This window comes from Camelina sativa, chromosome 13 (assembly GCF_030686135.1).
Source record: "Camelina sativa cultivar CO46 ecotype springtype chromosome 13, ASM3068613v1".
NCBI lineage: Eukaryota > Viridiplantae > Streptophyta > Magnoliopsida > Brassicales > Brassicaceae > Camelina > Camelina sativa.
This window is the reverse complement of record NC_141892.1, coordinates 12,729,294-12,752,543: the sequence shown is the minus strand read 5'-3', so window position 1 is coordinate 12,752,543 and position 23,250 is coordinate 12,729,294. Positions and strand designations below refer to the sequence as shown.

Here is a 23,250-nt window from a genome sequence, read left to right as displayed (position 1 = left end):
AGAGTTAGAACAAGCCAACATAAACAGAATAGATAAATGTCATAAGGTCATTCACATACTTATTTTACGAAAATACACAGACAAAAGGCCATAGATTTTTGCTAGATAACGTAATATGGGAAGTAGCAGATACTTGTGAGTTGGGAATACATAGTTGCAACTTGTAGGTTCCATGTCGTGTCTTTGCAAGGTTATTAATGCACTTATTTTTACATGCATTATTGTTTCCACAAATTTGTGACCATGTCCAAATTGGCTTCGCGCGTGCTTCCGCCATTATTGATGCTTCTGCATAAACCAACTTTGTAACTATAATCTAGAGATATCAAAATGGTTCAAACATTATGGGTTCACTCGACCAGATCCTACTCATGGACCCTAATAGTTTACTATTTGAATCTAAATGAGTTATGAGTTAATGGGTTGATGATGAATTATATGGATTAGGTTGTAATAGTTAACTACTTAACAACATTATCTTCGTACCATCGTCATCACTGTTGGGATACAATACAAGTCCCAGATCAGAAGTTTAATAGGAGTATTATTAATATATAAAAGGTGAGAATCAATAAACTAATTGTCAATTTGTTTTTAGTTGGAAATACAAGATAGACCCAAATTTAACATGGTATCAGAGCTCAAAGTTCAAGTTCTGGTGGACTTAGAAAAGTGGATATGAACATGCCTCATGTGGGGTTTTTGGTTTGAAGGGGAGATTGTTGGGATACAATCCAAATTCCACATTGAAGTTTAAAGAGACTATCATTAATATATAAAAGTTTAGAGTCAATCCACTAATTGTCAATTGGTTTTTAATTAGTTAAAACCCAAGATAAACCAAAATTTAACAATCACCATATCATCGTTATCATCCTACCAAAATCTCTCCCCAAACTCGAATTTACAATTTTTCTGAAAAATATGAGTCTGCATTTTTCAGCAAAAAAATATGATTTTATAATTTTACTGTAAAAAACTTAAGCTTTTAATTTTCTCGCCAAAAAGATATGTATCTTTTCATCAAAAATTACGGTTTTATAATTTTTTGTCAAAAAACACGATTTTACAATATTTTCTGTCAATAAACATGATTCCAAAAAAAATCTGCCAAACTGGGCTATCTACATTTTGTATCATTATAATCACGGCAAATTAATAATATCAAAACCCTGACCTAAACTTTGTATATCCTTTTTCTCAAAAAAAAAAAAAAAAAAAAAAAAAAAAAAAAAAAAAAAAAACTTTGTATATCCCTGATTTATCGCCAGCATAGGCACCATTTTACGCATAGTCTTTCTTTTTAAAGACAATATTAGAAATGAGTATCCGAATATGGAGGTTTTTGTTTTTGTACCGTGATTCAACTCTTAAATAATACTATTTCATTTCTAAACGTGTATTTGGTAGTCCGGTCAATCTATTGAATTTGGATTTTTCTCTAGTTATTTAGTGTGAACTTCCTTCAAAAACTTGTAAATGAAAGTTTCTTCTGACATATTATAATTCAGTCATGTAACTGGACAATTCATAGTTTTCTCGTAGATCATTACACACAAGATTTTTTTTATCAGTACAACGGATCGAGTTGGATTACATATATGACCTTACTCATGAATACACCACCACCTTTTTTTTTTTTTTCTTAACTTGAATTAGCTAGCTAGCTTATACTATACAATGCATTCGACTTTTGTGAAACTGGAGATGCTGTTACGGGGGTATCTCTAGGAAGAATACTATAATTTTATTGTGCCCAATATAATGATAGTGGAGAAATTCTCGGTCATTTTGAAAACAATGACCGTTGAAGACAAGAAGAAACAGTCATGGCACAAAATGACACAAAATATATATATTATATATTAAGTCAACAAAGTCAAACTAAACTTGAAAACATAACACATGTATGTCATAAATTCACTCATATATAGAGTGACACTGACTTATTTTTATGAAATATACACACGTTTAAGCACCAAAGATTTTTGGAAGATTAACATGCTTGGGAAGTATAGTTTTGGGAGATTAACATGGGAAGTAACAAATACACTTGTGAGCTGGGAAGACATAGTTGCAAGATCCATGTCTTGCTCCCTCAAGGTTAATGCATTGATTCTTGCAAGCATTATTGTTTCCGCAAACTCCTGACCATGTCCCACTCGGCCTCTCGCACAACTTCTGTGCTTCCACCATTGACGGGGCTTCTGCAGAAGTATGTATATATTTCTCTTGGTTAGTTATCAAAATAAATGAAAATAACATCTAAAAACACATTTTTCATTCCTTTGATAAGATCATTACTCACCAAAAGCAGCAAAGAGAACAAGAGCAGCGAAGATAAGAGTGACGATGGAAGCAAATTTAGCCATGATGATTATCACTATTTTGTTTTCAATATATGTATAATGCGTTGTGTGAAGAAATAAGCTTAAGATCAGCCTCTATTTATAATGAAATGATGGTGAGTTAGTCTTCAGCTTGTCAGGCCTGCAACTTGTGTATCGTAAAATCACGTAGTATAACCCCACAAATTAAACACACAGCGTCTTCTAGCAGTTGATATTAACAACAGATAAGATCTTGACTAGTTCATAATTGATGGCTGGTTTCTCCACCACATATTTTTCTCTCATAATATCTAAGTGACTGCTTTGGCTTTGAGCTAATGATACATCGTTTACACAGAGGGCTGCTTAATCTGATGTAGTCAAGATTCAAGAAAATAAGATCACAACAAGTTTGTCAAAAAAAAAAAAAAAATCTCAACCAAGCCATAGTTACACGAGTATCGTTCCGCCATTAGCGGCAAACAACTTTTTTTTTTTTGGTATAAATGTTAAGCCTGTTACAGAAAATCACGTTCCATCAGAACTAAAGAGACAAGATAGCGGCAAACAACTTTAACCGTAAATTAGATGCATGCAACGGCAACGGCAAGGCAAGGATAAACAAACCATTTTTGGTCATGGACTCATGGCCTTTGAACGTAATGGGCTAAACTGAAAACCGAGACGGGAATAAAATACTCCAGACCTTTATTAATAGCTCGTAATGTGGTCTGAGATTCTGAACCTAATGGGCTAAGTGGAGCCTCTAGCTCAGGGTGATTAACTGTGATAATAAACTAACTAAAATAAAAGAATTACCAAAATATCATAAGAGATAAAGTATTTAAAAAATCTAAAAGTATAGAGAATTCTTTAAAATTCAGGAAATACGTATATTTTTTTTTTCTTTTTTCTGAAAAGAAAAAAAAAATGCGCTATATATTGTGTGTTTATATATATGTTCCTGCTTCACTCCAAACATGTATTTTCAGATTCATTATTGCTATTTATTGAGTTATTATTATATAAGTTTATATAGTGTATTAGTATAATGAGGTCTCTTTTAGCTTCCTAGACTACTACATTTGTATAGAGTATAAATACTCCTTGTACATTTTACTGATCAATTAATGAGAAATACATTTTACACATTAAAGTTAATATGGTATCAGAGCAAAATTAGTTTCTCATTCTTTCTTCCGCGTAACAAACTTTGTCAAACGCCATTGATGATGATTCTGAGCTTCTTCTTTGATCCTCTTTATGATTCGAGCTCTCTTCTCTTCGATTGAGCTACGTTTCGTCTTTCTTTTGATTTTTCATTGATCTCTCGGAGTTCCGATTTCATCATTCTGTTTCGATTGGGTCTCTGATGAGTGCTTCAATTTCTCAGATCTTCTCATCTTTTGTTGAGAATCTTGTTGTGATCGTGTTAGTTCTGTGCTCGTCTTTGATTACCCGAATTGTTTTGGGGTTATTTGCTTTCCTCTCGTTTGATTGAGCTTGGGTTGTTGCCATCTATCACACAATCTTAGTTTCCTTCTGAATCATGGTTCCACCGATTCCGAATCAAGTACCGGTGCCTCCGACAGATCAATATGAGAATCCGTTCTTCTTGCATAGCTCCGATCATGCTGGGATGCGTATTGTATCCGATCGTCTCACGTCTGGAGCTGATTTTTACTCTTGGCGAAGTTCAGTTCGAGTTGCTCTCAATGTTAGGAATAAACTTGGTTTTATAGATGGAACGATCAAGAAACCACCTGATGATCATCGTGATTTTGGTTCTTGGTGTCGTTGCAATGATATTGTATCCACTTGGATCATTAATTCTGTAGATAAGAAAATTGGGGCTAGTTTGTTGTTTATCTCTACCGCAGAAGGGATTTGGAAAAATCTGATGTCTCGTTATAAACAAGATAATGCTCCGAGGGTTTTTGAGCTTGAACAGAAGTTGAACTCCATTCAGCAAGGATCATTGGATGTTACTTCTTATTATACTCTCTTAATGACTTTATGGGAGGAGTACAAGAATAATGTTGAGTTACCAGTCTGTACTTGTGGAAAATGTGAGTGCAATGCAGCTGCTTTATGGGAGAAGTTACAAGAACGAGGTTGTGTGACAAAATTTCTGATGGGGCTTAATGCGTCTTATGAAGCTACTCAAAGACATATCCTCATGTTGAAACCTATACCAAGCATCGAGGAAGCTTTCAACATGGTGACTTCTGATGAAAGACAGAAGACCATTCCGCCAAAGCCTGATAGTATGATCTTTCAGACCTCTGCTCCTGCTCCTACACAAGATAACGTTTCTCATTTTGGTCCCTATGATAATGTCGCTTATGCTGCTATTCAGAACAGTTATCTTCATAGGGGTTCTCGACCTATATGAACTCATTGCGGTCAGACTAGACATGATGTCCAAAAATGCTTTAAGTTGCATGGTTATCCACCGGTTTATATCCCAAGTTTCAAAAGCACCTTTGCTAACTATCCGGGGCGTCATCGTTCTTCTGCACCAGCTGCTCAATCTCGTGGACAATCTTCTATTACTCCTCGTCCTCAGACTCATGTTGTTGCTAATGTCATCACGGAGCAGACTCCATCTACTCCTGCTAATACTATTAATTTTGACGTTAGCATTCTCACTGGTGACCAGATACAATCTCTCCTACAACCATTGAATGCTGATAGACAGGTTTTCACCCAGGGTATCAATCAAATGGTTGTGTATTGCTAGCAGGAAGGATATGATCAGAACAATGCAAGTCAGGCCAAGCAATTAGGGTTTTGGTTCTAACGATTCCTAAAATAAACAAAGTAAAAGAATATAAACAAGTAAACCACACGACCTAAGCACTCAATGCAAGCAATTGAGTACAGGATCGAGTGGGGTGATCGAGTATGAAAGTGAGATATGAACAGCTCGAGGTATTACTCGATACAGGTTATCGTGTACCTGATGGGGTAAGTAGTCGAATAAGTGAAAGAAATGCAAAAAAATAAAATACGAAAGTTCCTAAGGATGGGGTAATCGAATCCTAAGTGTTCTAGACCAGTACGGATGCCTTACATGCCTCAAGCAATTATTTCCTAGACAATGAACCTCTAAGACCTTGTCACCACACTTTCGCACTAGCAACAATCAACCTTGAACACATTACCACATTGTCGCACTAGCAATATGAACATGCAGGCATTAAGAACGATTCATTATTGTCAGTAGACTTAAACTCATCTAATTTTGTTACTCAGAGTTAAGTAAACCTCTAGCATTGGCTAAATCAAGCATTTTATCTACTCCTTTCGGCCTATAGCATTTGTAAACGCCCTAGATCTAATCTCAACCTTTCGGTCTATTGACAGCATAAGAGCACCAATCTAGAAGGAAATCTATCAATCATTTACAATCAACTAAAGCATCATAACCAATCAAGAACACAAAATCATCTATCCCATCCATAGAAACTTTACTACACCACTCGGACATAGAAGCGAATAACAAAGCAATCAAAATGAATGAAAATGACATTGTATTAAAAGATAGAGTAGAGTAGAGAAAGTAAAGAATAGAAATCTAAGAAAACTGCAAAATAAAAATGCAAAACAAGAAGAAAAATGTTGAGTCGCTCAGTCCTCTCACATGAGCTCTCGCTCTCTAGTTTGAGGGTCTGCGGCGTGCTCTTTTGCAAGCTAGGGGAAGAGGGGGTTTATATAAGGAAACCCATTTGACCTAGCTTCCCAGACCTGCCTGATGATCTACTCGATGGGGTACACGAGGGTGAAGTCGGGTTACTCCTCGGGTGGATCTTTGGGTTGCTCTTCATGCTCTTGGATCCTCCTCGATCGTGTTGGGGTTCGGACTTGTTCTTGCAGCTCGATGGCTCCTTCGGGTAAATGCTCGAGTTGTCCTTGTTTTTCCCCATTTTTGGCTCTTTAGCACATGTTTTCATCCAAAATATGCAAATGCAGAAATGCAACACCCTAAATGCTCTAAAAGTGAATTCCTACAGTAAATGACCTAAAAATGCTAAGTTAGAGGTATGAACAATGCAAAATATGGACAAAAAAGGATGTTAAAAACATGTAAATTAGAGAGTTATCAGACCCCCAAACTTAAATCTTGCTAGTCCTCTAACAAGGAAGTAAGAGGGTACGGTTTGAAAGTGGGGACTCATAACCTTAAGATGCTAACCGAAAGATTCAAGCTATAGTCCTTAAAGATAGTTTAATGGTGCTAAGATCACTCAACATACTTACAAATATTTTTCATGCATCGATCTAGCTCAACCTCCAACTAAAGATAAGGAACATCTCTTTCACATTCAATTAAGTGTTTGGCGAATTCTTGCAAATGGAAGGTGAATCAAGCTCAATCGGTTTCAAGGGTAAGGCTTTTTAGTAAGATGGTTTCAAACAAATTCTTTGGATGGTTTTCTCTCAAAAGATGGAATGCTAGACAGTTGTGAAAACTATCTAAGACTGAGAACAATTTGGGCATCCAAAGCTTAACTCTTGATGATCTACCATTTTATCATTCACTCTTATTTTCATTTTTTTATTTATTTAAACCCCCTAGAATTTAAACTACCCACATCCTTGATTTTAATTCTCTTTTTTTACTCCCTAAGCTTTAGACTTTTAAACTTTAAACTTCTACCTCTCTCTCTCTCTCTCTTTTTTATTTTTTCTTTTCTTTGCTAAACTCCTAATGTAGATATATTCTTCTCTTTCTTTCTAGGAGACTATAGCAAGAATTCTTCTTTCTTTTTTTTTGTTTACTTAGAGACTTAGAGCTAATTGATTCTAACCTTAGGGACTTTTTCTTCTTCCTTTTTTTTTATTCCACAACCCAACCCCAAATAAACATTCTAACCACCTAACCTTCAAAACCGAATCTATTAGCTAGTTCAAATTCTAACTTAGCTAAATCAAGAGGCAGTTCTTTGCCGTTCTCAATACTCTCAAGGTTTCACAACCTATAGCACAATGAAAGAGGCCTCACTCAACAATTCACAACGAGGTTTGAAAGAAAGGTTTGGGTTCATGGGTAGGACAAACGAATCGGGTTAAACCAAAAGATTGGTAAAAAGTGGAGTGCTAACCCGAGTATGGAGTTACCATGAGCAAGTATTCAAATTCCATAAGCAAGACAATTAAATTTCAAATTAAATCCAATAATATAGAGATGTTCTAATGTTCAAGCAAGTGGAGGAAGCATTCAATCGACAGAAAGGGTCTAAGCAAAGATTTTTCATTTTTTTCCAAAGACTGATCTAGGAACAATGAACTGTTACTAAGGGCTATAGCTTCAATCCTAAGGTTTGATTTTAAACAAGGTGGTTTTAATCATTGTCCCCAAAGATTGATATGCGACAATCCTATATGAAACAAACTAGACTCAATCCTAATATACAAATGCAACTACATGAACACTCTTTCTTTTCCTTTTCTTAAAATTTTTCAAATTTTTTTTTTTTTTGGGTTTTTAATGCACATAGATGCAATGCAGACTCAAATGAATAAAACTAGCATGCAAAAATTTGAAAGAATAAAAATAAGAAAATAAAACACAATGTTAAATACATTCTAGGACCCTCCCCCAAACTTAAATTACACAGTCCCTGTGTAAACAAAAGTTTGAAAAAGAATCCAAGAATCACACAAAATGAATTAAACTAAATGCAATGTTATATACAAAGATCGGATGAAAGTGGTACCTCATGGGTTGGTGAAGAAGGAGGTTGCAACAGCCTCCATACTCGCCAACGTGTAGCCTGGTTCGTCTCCGGCTTCAGCAGGTGCCAGTGTTTGCTCGTCAGAGAGCTCAGAAATGCGCACTGACGACTTACTCGGACCAGCATCCGAGGTGTTGATCGAGGGTGGGATCGCGTAGTTCATCAGGTAGGGCATCGGGTAGTATGACGGAAATGGCGGAAAAGGTCCAGAATGATCACCCGTGTATCCACTCGCAGGTTGCATCGTGTATGGCGTCGTGAATGGCATCTGGTAAGGTGGAGGAAAGATCCATGTGTACTCACCCGATTGGGTGCTCGATGGGTGCATCGAATAGTTCATCGTGTATCCCATCGGGTTGGGCGTCGGGTAAGCATCAGAATGGCTTCTCCGCGATGCCTCAGGTCGGGTGATGTTCTCCTCGGCTTGGGGCTCGTATGATGATGCTCTGTAAGGTTCTGGAGGTGGCAGTCCTCGAGTTCCTCCTAGCGGTCCGCTTCTCCCCATCCAAGTTGGTGCTTATGCCGAGGTAGGAGCTGAGGCACAGCTTGCCTTATCTTGCAACTCCTTGATTTGACCTCCCATTGTCTTCACCGAACCGGTAAGATCTTTTACTTTCTTCGCCAAGAACTTGTTCATCCTCTTCAGCCAGCCGATCCTCTTGTGAGCTTCCCTCACTCCAACCGGTTGCTTTTGAGAGCATACATACTCCTCAAAACCGAACTCCTCCGAGCTATCTCCCTATTTCTGCCCGGTCTCCTCTCTCTTCTCAGCTTCGGACTCCTCCTCCGGGTTGTACAGCTCCTCCAATGGTGGTTCGAAGTCAATGTTGTCGCGCAGCTGAACCTTGGTGCATATGACATTAGGTAGAACCATTTGAGCAGCTCTGGCGGTTGGATGGACAAACTTGAACAGCGTCATGTCATTAGGCCTCTCATGGGCCAAAAATCTCGCAAGCACGAGGTAGTCCGCATCCAGCCATCTTGGTTCATGAACAATTCCCTTTAAGGGCACATCGCATGCCACTAGGATCGGTGTGACTAGTCCCCCAATGGAGATCTCTCCGCCTCCTTCTCTTCTTTTCACGGCCCACGATTTCAGGTAGAGGAATTGATCGAGTAACACAAACAACATGCTTGTATCCGCAACATCTCCAACTAGTGGTGTACCATCCCTAGTATTGTCCAAAACTCCACACAGTGCAATATCTAACAGCTGGAGCTCATGGTCGTTCACATTCCCAGTCTCTTTTCTAGCAAAAAGAGTGCATGCAAGGGACTTGTGAAAATACCTCAAGACAGGGCTCCTTATTTGAGCGAATTTGGAGCTTGTGGACTTGTAGGGGTTCTTGTCTCCTATTGTCGGCCATAGGGACCTCATTTCTTCTTTGCCTACCTCCATACCTTCCCCACTACCAGATTTGAAGCTATACAGCTTCTCCATCTCTTTGAAACTGAGTCGGTAGTCCTTGTTCCTCACGGAGAAGGTGATGAACCTGATCCCCCCATCGGGTAGTAGGGTCTGGGGGTCCTCGAAATAGTGCAGCTTCAAGGTTGAAAGGAAGTGGACCGTCTCCTCCTCATATGCTTCAAGGAGTGCTCGCATCAATTGGCCCAGGTGGCACATATCGAACAGGTACTATACGTCTCTAGCGATGCCCAATTGCTTCATTATTTCTCGGTGAGGGTAGAGGGTACCAACAAAGCTCATCTTCCGGAAAAACTTGAAGAGTCTTGCCGGAGTATCCACCTCCTTCTGCTTTAGCCTCCGAGAGGCTTGGCGGGTCCTCTCTCTCTCTGCTCCTCTTCTCTCTCTCTGCTCCTCTTCTCTCTCTCGGTCCTCCTCCTCAGCGTGTTGATCCTCTTCCTCAACTGCTCTCTCAACCACCTTCTCAGCCTTCTCTGAAGCTGTTCTCTTCCCCCTTGCAACCGCAGCTCTGCTCCTTGATCGAGAGGTATGGATCTCCCCTTGCTCTTCTCCTCCGGCATCAGAATCGACCTCCATAGGATCAGTAAGGTTCTTTTTGGACGTAGACAGGTCCCTACGTCGAGGAGAACGGCGGACAGCACTCGCCATTGGACTCGGTGAGCAAACTCGGGGGCCTACTCGATCGGTTACTCGAGAATCAGGTCGGGTGGTGGATCGGGTTGTGCATCGGGTTGGGGAGGCTAAACGTCCACCCAACGGTTGGGAATGTGGAACGTTTCCTCTTCTTTGAGACTCTCGAACTTCGACGGCATCACCTCCGGTTGTAGCAGCGGCGGAGGTTGATCTTCTTCCCTTCCTTTGGTAGATTTTAGCGATTGGCTCCATGTTTGATTCCTTGAGAAGAAAAAGGTTATCGGTGATGGAAGGTGATGTTCATATATTTTACCCTGTTTTCCCTTAATATATTCACATCTTTTGCATCTTTTGCTATCCATTTTGACCATTATTGCATAGTTTTAGGACTGTTCTTGCATTAGAGTTTAGTTGCATTGCATTTGCATCTTTTCATACATAAACAGGTGATTTTGGAGCTTAAGGAGCATGGAGCAATGCTGAGGAGAAGTGAAGCAATCATGAGGAGAAAGCAAGAGAGCTAAGGCTGAAGAACCAAGTTCTGGAGTCCAACTCGACCAGACACTCGACCGTGTGCTGAGAGGGACTCGACCGAGTGGGAGGAGCACAAGAGGAGCCAACTCGACCGGTCACTCGACCGAGCACCAGGTCGAGTTGGTCGAGCCGCCTGGCTATTTTGTCTTTTAGCGTTTTTAGGGCTTCCACTACTTTTTCTATATAAGGGCTTGTACTTGCAACCACCAAGGAAGCCAGATTTTTAGAGAGTCAAGAACTTGTGTTTATGATTTATGTTTGTCCTGTTTCACTCTAGTTGCATTTCTGTTGCATTCATTTAGTATCCTGCTCATTACTTACATTGCATTAGTTCAATACTTGCATTATCATAGTTTCTATTTCTGGTTTAGCTTCATAATTGTCATAATCATTCTGTTCCATTTGCATTTAGCTCCTAGTTCTTCTAGTTTTACTTTCTGCACTTTACATTTCATCATAGGATTGTTAGTGACAAACAACCTTTACATCTGGCTTGACTTAGACTCATATGCACATCTTGATTGTTCACAAACACTCAGATTGGATTGACACCTCTTATACAACAACTGCATAAGGGGAATTGAAACACCCTGCCATCCATTCATTCATACGTCATCATTCCATACATCATTCATCACCACCACAAAAAAATATCTGTTTCAATTTGGCGCTGTTGCCCATTTGAGTTTGTTTTGTGACATTTAGGATCATTATTAGTCTAAGATTAAGTTCGTTTATACACTTTTTAGGTTACTGAACTCGAATCTTCTTTTGCTTGGCAGTCTTGCATTTCAGGTACCCACTCGACCACCACTCGACCGAGTAGTGATCGAGCACTTGATCGAGTCAGAAGCCGGATACAAATAGCCATCACTTCCCAGTCGACTCGACCACCCACTCGAGCCTGCGCTCGACCGTGAACCTGTTCGAGTTTGTACTCGAGTTTGTTGATGCACACAGGGTCAAAAGGCAAAGATAATCTTCAAAAGCCTATTGACAACATCCACAGGCTACAAAAAGGTTTGAGACATAAGCATAGAAGAGTAGTTCAGACTCAGTGTCCTCACCATGGCTTCAGCAATGAGTCCCTTCTAAGCACTTTGTATAGAGGAGTGCTTCCCAAGATAAGAATGCTTCTTGATACAGCTTCAAATGGCAACTTCCTCAACAAGAATGTGGAAGAAGGATGGGAATTGGTTGAGAACCTTGCTCAGTCAGATGGTAATTATAATGAAGATTATGATAGAACCATAAGGATCCCCTCCACTGATCAAGAGGAAAAATACAAGCAGGATTTAAAGATGGTAAATGAGAAGCTTGACAAGATTCTCCTAAGCCAGTCAAAAACCATTCACTTCATTGGTGAAGAAGAAGCTCCAGTCCAAGAAGGAGATAGGGAGTTTGCTGAGTTGTGTTATATGCAGAACCAAGGAGGAGGATACAAAGGCTACAACCAAGGTGGAGGATTCAAGCAGAACAACCTCTCTTATAGGAGCACCAATGTAGCCAACCCTCAAGACCAGGTCTATCCACCTCCTCAGCCTCAACAACAGAACAACTATGCACCCAAGCAGCCGCAACAAGTGTCCCAGCCCCAATTGTGTCCACCACCAGGGTTTCACACTAACCAAGGCCAGGAACAAGACCTAAGAGCAATGATACAACAGCTGTTGACTAGGCAAACCAATGGAAAGATTGAGGCAGCAAACAGAATTGCTGAGCTGAACAAGAGGATAAAAGATATTTACAGTGACCTTCATGCCAAGTTTGACACACTGACTTCCAGGATTATGACTATGGAAAATCAGCAAGCTTCTGCCCCACAACATGACCATCACAAGGGCAAAGCTATTGTGCAAACTACTGAATTTGCCAAAGCTATCAATCTTCGCAGTGGAAGAGTCTTACCAACACGGCTAGGAGCACATCCCAACACTAAGGACAGTGGAATTCAGGAAGGGGAGGGTTTCCAACAAGATGAGACTCAGAATAAAAACACTGTTGAATTCGACGCACCACTCGACCACTCACTCGACCGAGTAGGTGGTCGAGTACCCGATCGAGCTGCTTCTCAGAAGAAAATCAATCCAGTTACCTCCAAAGAAAAAGAAGTCCGGTTCATTCCTCCTCCTTACAGGCCTCCACTACCTTTCCCAGGAAGATTTAAGAAACAGATGGTTGAAAAATACAAGGCATTGTTTGACAAACAAGTTAGAGAGATTGAGCTTAAGATGCCTTTAATAGATGCCTTTGTGATGATCCCTCCTTACCAAAATTTTTTGATAGATGCTGTGATGGAAAGGATCAAAGAAGTTCAAGGGATGGTGATTCTCAGCCATGAGTGTAGTGCCATAATCCAAAAGCAAGTGAACCCTCAAAAGCTAAGAGATCATGGTTCCTTTACTCTACCTTGCTCTATAGGGCCCTTAACCTTCAATAGATGCCTTTGTGATTTGGGAGGCTCAGTAAGCCTAATGCCTCTATCAGTTGCTAAGCGCCTAGGGTTTACAAGGTATAAGCCATGCAACATCTCCCTGATTTTAGCTGATAGATCAATAAGATTACCACATGGTGTTTTGGAAGATCTACCAGTTAGATTTGGAGCAGTGGAAGTCCCAACAGACTTTGTAGTCTTGGAAATGGATGAAGAACCAAAAGATCCTTTGATCTTGGGGAGACCTTTCCTGGCTACAGCAGGAGCAATAATTGATGTGAGACAAGGGAAGATTGATCTCAACTTGGGAGAAGACCTCAAAATGACATTTGACATTGTAGAGGCTATGAAGAAACCAACAATTGGAGGACAAATCTTTTGGGTTGAAGAGTTGGACAAATTATCAGGAGAATTGATGGAAGAGCTAGCAGAACAAGATCACCTTAGAACTGCTTTAACAAAAAGTGGAGAGGAAGGGTTCATCCATAAAGAAACCAAGGCCTATGAAGATATATTGGACTCTTGTGGAGAGTCACACCATCCAGAGGTTTTTGAGGGGTTACCAGCATTGAGAGAGGAAGTCTGGTCAGTTCAAACAGCAAAAACAGATAGCTCGACCACCTACTCGAGCATGCACTCGACCGAGCACCAACACTACTCGGTCGAGTGCGCTGCCGAGTCCTCCACAGACGACTGGTCTGAACTGAAAGTACCAAAAGTAGAGCTAAAACCTCTCCCATCTGGGCTAAGGTACGTTTTTTTAGGTGAGAACTCTACTTATCTTGTGATAGTAAATGCTAACTTGGGTAGGGAAGAGCTTGATTTGCTAGTTGTTGAGCTAAAAAGGTTTAGAAAAGCTATTGGTTATACTTTGGATGACAATAAAGGAATTTCACCTAGTCTCTGCATGCATAGAATCCACCTTGAAAATGAATCCTACTCTAGTATTGAACCTCAAAGCAGCCTTAACCCCAACCTAAAGGAAGTAGTCAAAAAAGAGATTCTAAAATTGCTTGGAGCTGGTGTAATCTATCCTATTTCTGATAGTACTTGGGTCTCACCAGTCCACTGTGTCCCTATAAAAGGAGGAATCACTGTAATAAAGAATGATCGTGATGAGTTAATTCCCACTAGAACCATAACAGGACATAGAATGTGCATTGATTATAGGAAGCTTAATTCTGCTACTAGGAAAGATCATTTTCCTCTTCCATTTATTGATCAAATGTTGGAAAGATTAGTTAATCATACCCATTACTGTTTCTTGGATGGATATTCTGGATTTTTCCAAATTCCTATTCATCCCAATGATCAAGAGAAGACAACATTCATATGTCCATATGGTACCTTTGCATATAGGAGGATGTCATTTGGATTATGTAATGCTCCAGCTACCTTTCAAAGGTGCATGATGTCAATCTTCTCTGATCTTATTGAGGATGTGGTTGAAGTTTTTATGGATGACTTCTCTGTCTATGGAGATTCCTTTTCTTCTTGTCTTACTAATCTATGCAGGGTTTTAAAGAGATGTGAGGAGACAAATCTAGTCTTGAATTGGGAAAAGTGTAACTTCATGGTTGAAGAAGGGATAGTTCTTGGTCATAAGATTTCAGAGAAGGGTATTGAAGTTGACAAAGCAAAAATTGAAGTCATGGTACAACTTCAACCACCAAAAACAGTCAAGGACATAAGAAGCTTTCTTGGGCATGCTGGATTTTATAGAAGGTTCATCAAGGATTTCTCAAAGATAGTTAGGCCATTGACAAGGTTGCTTTGCAAGGAGACTGAGTTCAACTTTGATGAAGATTGCTTGACGGCTTTCAAGGAGATCAAGGCTGCTTTGATATCAGCCCCAATAGTCCAAGCTCCAAACTGGGATCTTCCATTTGAGATTATGTTTGATGCTTCAGACTTTGCAGTAGGAGCAGTTCTAGGACAACAGAAAGATAAGAAGCTGCATGTTATTCACTATGCAAGTAGGACCTTGGATGAAACTCAAGGAAGATATTCAACAACAGAGAAAGAGCTTCTAGCAGTGGTCTTTGCCTTTGAAAAGTTCAGAAGTTACTTAGTAGGGTCCAAGGTAATTGTGTACACTGATCATGCTGCTTTGAGGCATATCTACTCAAAGATGGACACAAAACCAAGGTTGTTGAGATGGATCTTGCTTCTCCAAGAGTTTGACATGGAAATAGTTGATAAGAAAAGGATAGAGAATGGAGTAGCTGATCATTTATCCAGAATGAGGATAGAGGAGGAGATTCCAATCGATGATTCAATGCCTGAGGAGAAACTGATGCAAATTGGGACAACTCGGCCTCCAACTCGACCACCTACTCGAACAAGCACTCGGCCGAGTATGTTTGGGCACTCGATCGAGCATGATGAGATGGAGGAGTGGATGACACTTGAAAGTGAAGATCTACCTTGGTATGCTGACATATTCAATTACAAGGTGTGTGAAGAAATCCCAGCAGATATGGACCCTTATAAAAAGAAAAAGCTCCTCAAGGACAGTAATGGATACTATTGGGATGAACCCTACTTATACAAAAAGGGATCAGATGGGCTGTTTAGGAGGTGCATAGCAGAAAATGAAGTTGAAGGAGTGCTAGAGCATTGTCATGGTTCTACTTATGGAGGCCATTTTGCAACTTTCAAGACAGCCCAGAAAGTCCTAAAAGCTGGTTTATGGTGGCCTACATTATTCAAGGACACTCACAAAGTGTGATGCTTGCCAAAGAATGGGAAATATCACAAGAAGTAATGAGATGCCCCAAAACCCAATTCTTGAAGTTGAGATATTTGATGTGTGGGAAATTGATTTCATGGGACCTTTTAATCCTCCTTCAAATGGGAATGTCTACATATTAGTGGCAGTGGACTATGTCTCCAAGTGGGTAGAGGCTATTGCCAGCCCTACTAATGATCACAAAGTGGTTCTTAAACTTTTAAGACCATAATCTTCCCAAGGTATGGAATTCCAAGGGCTGTGATTAGTGATGGAGGAACACACTTCATCAACAAGATCTTTGAAGGAATGCTAAGGAAGTATGGAGTTAAACACAAGGTGTCTACAGCCTACCACCCTCAAACAAGTGGGCAAGTTGAAGTGTCAAACAAACAAATCAAGGCCATTCTATCAAGAATAGTAGGAGCAACAAGAAAGGATTGGTCTAGTAAACTTGATGAAACACTTTGGGCCTATAGAACAGCTTTCAAGACACCTATAGGAAGAACCCCATTACAACTGATCTATGGCAAGTCTTGCCATCTCCCAGTTGAAGTTGAGTACAAAGCCCTATGGGCAATCAAACTTTTGAACTTGAATCTAGAGACATCACAAGCTAAGAGAAGCCTTGAATTGCATGAGCTTGAAGAAATCAGATTGGAAGCTTACGAAAACTCCAAAATCTACAAGGAAAGAACTAAAGCCTTCCATGATAAGAAGATTATCATCAAAGACCTACAGGCTGGAGACCAAGCTTGTCTTAACAATTCAAGACTCAAGTTATTCCCTGGGAAGTTGAAAAGTAGATGGGGAGGTCCTTTTGAGATAAAGGAGATCCTACCATTTGGAGCTGTCACACTTCTCAACAAGGATGGTGGTGAGTTCATAGTCAATGGTCAGAGAGTAAAGAAGTATTTGGGAGAAAAGGAAACACCTGAGAAGTGCACAATGCTTCTCCAGGATGCTCCTCAAGCCTAAAAGGGCATCAAAAGTCAAGCTTAGTGACTTTCAACAAGCTCACTAGGGAGGAAGTCCCTAAGGTATCCCTCTATATAATGATTAGGATTTTGTTATTTTGATATTTGTTTTGGTGTTTTCATGGTCAGGGAAGCAAGGGAGTTTAATTAGAAGAAGAAAAGGAGACTCGCGGTCCAGCTCGACCCCCCCACTCGAGCACGTACTCGACCGAGTCCCGGTCGATTCCCATCGTTGAACTACCCCAATCTCCACCTCCAAGTCATCAACAAAACCCCAACTACACTTTTGACAGCATGCAAGAGGATGTGGACAGTTTCTTCTCCAATCCTTAAGGTACCACAATCACGTTCCCTTGTAAATACCATTGCATTTGATGTTGTGTTTTGTGTTTGGTCTTGAATCCTCTTACAAATTTCTTTCACACAGAGGACTGTGTGATTTAAGTTTGGGGGAGGGTTTGAGATAGCATTTGATATTGTGTTTTGTGTTCTTATTTCAAATTTTTAGCATCATCATGTTAGTATTTGCATAGCATCTAAGGATAGAAAAACCCTAAAAATTTGAAAAATTTTGCAAAAATCTTTATAAAAAAAAGAGTGTTCATGTAGTTTGCATTGCATATTAGGATCTTGTTTAGCATGTTTCATGTAGTATTGTATAATATTTGCATTAGGGATCTATGATGAGCTTTGCCTTGTTAGCTTGTTTTATTCACTAGACTAGGATCAATGCCCAAGTTAATAGTACTTTGATGCTAGTTGAGTGGTTAGAAGCATAAGATTGAACCAAGCCTTGAATTCTTGCATTGCATTTGGTCTAAATTGAAGCATGTTGTGATTTGATGTCATTTCCTACTTATAAGAACTTAATATTGACTGTTAAATATCAATGTGTGCATTGCTTTAAACTCATGGATATCATATACATATTTGGATCATCTTTCTCTTTTTTACCACTCTTGTTGATCCAAGTAGATGATTAAATCATTAAAATCAGTTTCCAATACCCTTAACCAACCTTTCTTTCAAGCCATGTTTATTCTTGAGTGTGTAAGAACTATTTTGGGATTGAGCTTGGTAGAAAGTGTTAGGTTTGAACTGACAAGAATAATGCCTTGTGTAGTTCTAGTTTGCATTTTCCAAACTAGATAGGACTTAAGTGATTTCATTGTTGGGTTTGGGATTTGGTTGTTTGAAAAAGAAAGAAAAGAAAAGAGGAAAAGAGAAGGAAAAGGTTAGAGTCTTTAGGAGGGGAAAGTGTTTAAGTAAAATCAAAATCTAGTGAAAGGATGGGAAGTAAAAAAAAAAAATTGTTGTTGAAGATGGTTCTAGTTAAAGAAAAGAAAAGAAAGAAAAGAAAAATCTAGCAAAATGTTTATATTTCTTAAGAATAAGAAGAAAAGAGAACCATAGCAAATAAGTAAGAATCCCCCATCCCACTAGAAAGATCAAATAAGAAACCTCTCCTAAGACTTTAAAATCAAAAGAGAAAAGGGTGAAAGAGAAGAGAAGAAGTTAAAGGGTAGCACTATGATCAATTGGGTTTAGATTGATAGGATAAACACTTTGGGTGCCTTTGGGTAGACAAGGTTTTGTTCTTGTATGTGTCTAAGTGTTCTTACCTTTAGCATTCTTCTAAAGCTCAATCCATTTTTATGAGAGAACCTTGATATTGATAAGCCCCACTCTAAAGAGAGACCATCATTGTCTCTAAAACCTTTTACTACCAAGCCAAATGAGTTTAAGCATTACATAGAATTGATTCATGTTCTTGATTAATAAATGTTAAAGGAAATGGTTGATTTGAATGCATGTGGACATCTAAGGCTCAAATCAGTAAAGGTTGTGATATGCTTGTCTAAAATCTTTAAGTACAGCTCATTCAACTTGCATCATAGTACTAGTAATTTGGACATTGATTCTAGATGGTCTATTTGCAAGCTTTAGGATCTGAGATCCCACTTTCAAACCTCATCTACCTTCTTATGTCTTGTTCATTTGCTTGAGGGCAAGCAAAGACTAAGTTTGGGGGTGTTGATGTTCATATATTTTACCCTGTTTTCCCTTAATATATTCACATCTTTTGCATCTTTTGCTATCCATTTTGACTATTATTGCATAGCTTTAGGACTGTTCTTGCATTAGAGTTTAGTTGCATTGCATTTGCATCTTTTCATGCATAAACAGGTGATTTTGGAGCTTAAGGAGCATGGAAGCAATGCTGAGGAGAAGTGAAGCAATCATGAGGAGAAAGCAAGAGAGCTAAGGCTGAAGAACCAAGTTCCGGAGTCCAACTCGACTGCCCACTCGACCAGACACTCGACCGTGTGCTGAGAGGGACTCGACCAAGTGGGAGGAGCACAAGAGGAGCCAACTCGACCGGTCACTCGACCGAGCACCAGGTCGAGTTAGTCGAGCCGCCTGGTTATTTTGTCTTTTAGCGTTTTTAGGGCTTCCACTACTTTTTCTATATAAGGGCTTGTACCTGCAGCCACCAAGGAAGCCAGCTTTTTAGAGAGTCAAAAAACCTAGTTTTTACCTTTTTGGGAATTATTCCTTTTGCACTTTTATTTTCTTAAGATCTTGTACTTTTTTTAAAAGGAGAAAAAAGACTAAATTCTTCAATATTGTTGGTTTCATAACTTTCAGAATACTGAGAATTTGAGTTTGATTCTTTCTTCAATATTGTAGATCTTTGCTTTATCTATCTAATCATGCAAGTTTCATCATTTTCTGGGTTTATGATTTTGATGGTCATCATGTATGCTTGTGAGTAGTTGCTTAGGATCTTGAGGATGGGTTAGGTTGGGTTGTGTTTGAGGTTTGTTTGATTTGGTCAAGCTTGATTGTTGTAGATCTCTTCTAGGCTAGATGTTCTTAATGCTGATCCTATATCTAAGAGGGTAGGATCTGATTTCAAGTCTCTTAGCATCACACCAATGTCTAAGGAGCATAGATAAGGCTAGATCTAGAGACTATCATTAGGCTTGCTAAGAGATTAGAAGTCTTGTTTAATTTTTGACATATTGCTTAATGCCTGCTTGTGTAGATTCTTTACTTTGTGAGAACAAGTCTAGAGATGCATGATTTTGATTGTTTCTTGCCATGAGAGTGGATTAAACATGTCTTAGAAATATATGTCTAGAGATTAGCTCAAGTTGTTTGAGATTTGTTGACCAAGTTAGATGGCCTCAATCATTAGTCCAGCCCACTAATCCCTCCTCAAGACCTTTCTTGTTTATTGATTTAGTAGCTTAAATCCTGTCGTTTGATCGTTGTTTGATTCGTTTTGATATTGCTCTGTTTTTCTTGTGTTGCTCTGTTTTGCGTATTTGTCCAGCTCGAACCTGCACTCGATCTACACTCGATCGAGTGCTTGCTCGAGTTCCAACCCAGAACTTGTGTTTATGATTTATGTTTGTCCTGTTTCACTCCAGTTGCATTTCTGTTGCATTCATTTAGTATCCTGCTCATTACTTACCTTGCATTAGTTCAATACTTGCATTACCATAGTTTCTATTTCTGTTTTAGCTTCATAATTGTCATAATCATTTTGTTCCATTTGCATTTAGCTCCTATTTCTGTTCTATTTCTGTTCTAGTTTTACTTTCTGCACTTTACATTTCATCATAGGATTGTTAGTGACAAACAACCTTTACGGCTGGCTTGACTTAGACTCATATGCACATCTTGATTGTTCACAAACACTCAGATTGGATTGACACCTCTTATACTACAACTGCATAAGGGGAATTGAAACACTATGTCATCCATTCATTCATAAGTCATCATTCCATACATCATTCATCACCACCACAAAAAAAATATCTATTTCAGAAGGGGAGAGAATGTCGAAACCCCTTAAATAGGCTAGGGTTTAGTTGGTGAGCTTCACTGAGAGTGGGCTTCCTTGTGGGATTCAGACTCCACTCGCCACCCGAGCAGGGACACGATCAGGTGCATCGAGTACGGTGTCGGGTTGACCCTCAGGTTCCTCAATTTTCCTCTTCTTAATTTTCCATTTTTTTTTTTAAATTGCAAAAAGAGAAAAAATAAATAAAAGTAAGTAAAACAAATAAGCTAAAATTAAAAGATACCTTTGGGACTTCCTCCCAAGTGAGCTTGTTTAAAGTCACTAAACTTGACTCTTCATGCTCCTTAAGCATAGGGTCCTTGTCGAAGAGGTTCCGGAATCCTCTCCAGTGCAGTAGGCTGGTTCAACAAATTTTCCAGGTCTTGTCCAGGTTCTAAGGCAAATGTGGTGTTGACCTCTTCAAGATGTTGCACCTTCCTTTGCTTGGTCTTTGTAAAGAAAGCTTGACCATCAATATTTGGCCTCTAAATCCCCTTTTTCACATCAAACTCCATCTTGAAATGCTCACCATGTTCTATTCTAATCTTGCCTTGATTCACCTCGATCACAGCACCAATTGTTGCCAAGAATGGTCTTCCTAGAATCATCGGATCATCCGGTTCCTTGTCCATATCGAGGATCATGAAGTCGGCAGGCACTTCTAATCTTCCAATCCTGAGAGGCAGGTTCTCCAGGATACCAATCGGATGCCTCACTGTTCTGTCGGCCAGAACCAAATACAATTTACTTGGTTTAAAATCAGTGAATCCTAGCTTGTTGGCAACTGAAAGCGGCATAATGCTAACTGAAGCTCCAAGGTCGCACAAACAGTTCTTGAAGATCCGAAGTCCTATCGAACACGGCAAGGTGAAAGAGCCAGGATCTTTAAGTTTTTCCTCAATTCGCAGCTCAGGATCCAAGCAAACTCCACTTCTCAGAATTTCAAAACCGATCTCCTTGACAGCTTCCTTGACCTCATCCTCCAATCGAGCTGATTCCTTGGCAGGTTCCTGCTGAAGCTTGTATGGGAGCAAAAACTTAGGTGGTGGAGCTTTACGCTTAGCCATTCGCTCTGCAAGCGCCTCCAGTTGGATGTCAAGTGCAGCATTGAACCTTTCCTCTAACTCCCCTTCTACTAGTGCAGGTGGTTGAGGCTGATCTATCTTTTCAACATCTACTTGATGCATCATCTGATCAACACCATCGTGTAGGTCATCGGGTTCCACTTCGGGTTGCTCTTCGGTTTGCGATTCTCAAACCAGTGCTCGATCATCAACTCGATCAGTCTCTTCGGGTGAAGACTCGGGTTCAATACTTGGATATGTAGTACTTGGCCTCATTTCGCATTGGGTGTTCCACCTCCTCCCCATCTTGATCATCACTGTCCCTAGTGAGGTATTCCTCATAGTCATCATCAAGGAAGATGGCTTGAGCAGTTGCATAATCCTTGGGGTTTTGAACAGCTTTACCTAGGAGTTGGTTGATCTTTGGGGCTGGTTGGTTGTTGTGATGGCCTTCTAGGTATCGAACCTTTGTGTTAAGTGATTCGTACTTGGCATTGAGATCATTGTACCCTGAGTCAATCTTGTTGCTCATCTCTGCGAACCGTTTCGCGATGTCCATAGAAGCAGTAGCCTGATTCTGAATCATTTGCTGAATGAAAACGCGTAAGTCAGCTTCTTGTGATTGGTTTGGTGGACCTTGGTGTTGTTGGAATCCAGGTGGTTGGTTGTAGGTTCCTGAATACTGCTGCTTAGGTGCATAACCTTGGTTGTATTGGACAAAAGGCTTCTGTTGGATCTGGTTCCCTTGAACTGCAGATGGGTAAGTTTGGTCTTGAGGATTCGCAACATTCGGGTTCCGATAAGACAGATTCGGATTCGGCTTGAAGTTGTTGTACCCTCCTTGGTTGTTGATGTAGTTAACATCCTCTAGTTGCATAGTCTCCCCATCTTGTTGTTGAAACTGCTCTTCCTCTGATATAGCATGAACATGCTTCTACTGGTTGAGGAGCTGATCGAGCTTGTCATTGAGGGCTTTGATTTCCCTCTTGTACTTGGCATCTTCCTCTCCTGTAGATCGCACAGAGCGATCATATTCCTCATTGTAGTTGCCATCAGATTGAGCCAAGTTCTCAACTAGGTCCCAACCTTCATCAACATCTGTGTTGAGGAAGTTACCATGGCTTGTGGTGTCCAGCAACATCCGTATCTTGGGGACCACGCCTCGGTAAAGTGTGCTCAGCAATGAAGCATTACTGAAGCCGCAATGTGGACATTGAGTAGTGTATCCCTTGAAACGTTCCCAAGCTTCACTGAACGTTTCGTTGTTCCTCTGAACAAAGCCGGAAATGTCATTTCGCAGCCTTGCGGTTCTGGAGTTTGAGCAGAATTTGTCCAGGAATGCCTTCTTGCACGCTTCCCAAGTGGTGATGGACTCCTTAGGGAGCGATTTCTCCCAGATTCGTGCTTTGTCTCCCAAAGAGAATGGGAAAAGCCGGAGCTTGAATCCATCTTCACTGACTCCATTGATCTTAGTGAGGCTACAGAGCCTATCAAATTCATTCAGATGATCCAATGGGTCCTCCATTG

General features: G+C 40.0%; 1 protein-coding gene and 1 non-coding gene across 2 annotated transcripts; one reads left to right on the top strand and one right to left on the bottom strand.

The window, feature by feature from the left end:
• Positions 1 to 1,840: 1,840 nt before the first annotated feature.
• On the bottom strand, positions 1,841 to 2,419 carry LOC104736687 (defensin-like protein 1). The gene is made up of 2 exons (XM_019234493.2): positions 2,309 to 2,419; positions 1,841 to 2,207 (listed from the first exon to the last, which is right to left on the bottom strand). Exons 1-2 carry the CDS (start codon positions 2,370 to 2,372, stop codon positions 2,029 to 2,031), a joined length of 243 nt encoding a protein of 80 aa, XP_019090038.1. The 5' UTR covers positions 2,373 to 2,419; the 3' UTR covers positions 1,841 to 2,028.
• Positions 2,420 to 22,919: 20,500 nt separating this feature from the next.
• Positions 22,920 to 23,026, top strand: LOC147929461 (small nucleolar RNA R71). Its single transcript, XR_015579064.1, has one exon. It is a non-coding gene; the product is annotated as a small nucleolar RNA R71 (small nucleolar RNA).
• The last annotated feature ends 224 nt before the right edge of the window (positions 23,027 to 23,250 follow it).

Excerpts from the sequence above, each read along its gene's own strand:
- LOC104736687 (XM_019234493.2), bottom strand. The coding sequence starts at position 2,372 with ATGGCTAAATTTGCTTCCATCGTCACTCTTATCTTCGCTGCTCTTGTT. Across the intron at positions 2,208-2,308 it reads TGTTCTCTTTGCTGCTTTTG|AAGCCCCGTCAATGGTGGAA; the intron begins GTGAGTAATGAT and ends ATACTTCTGCAG.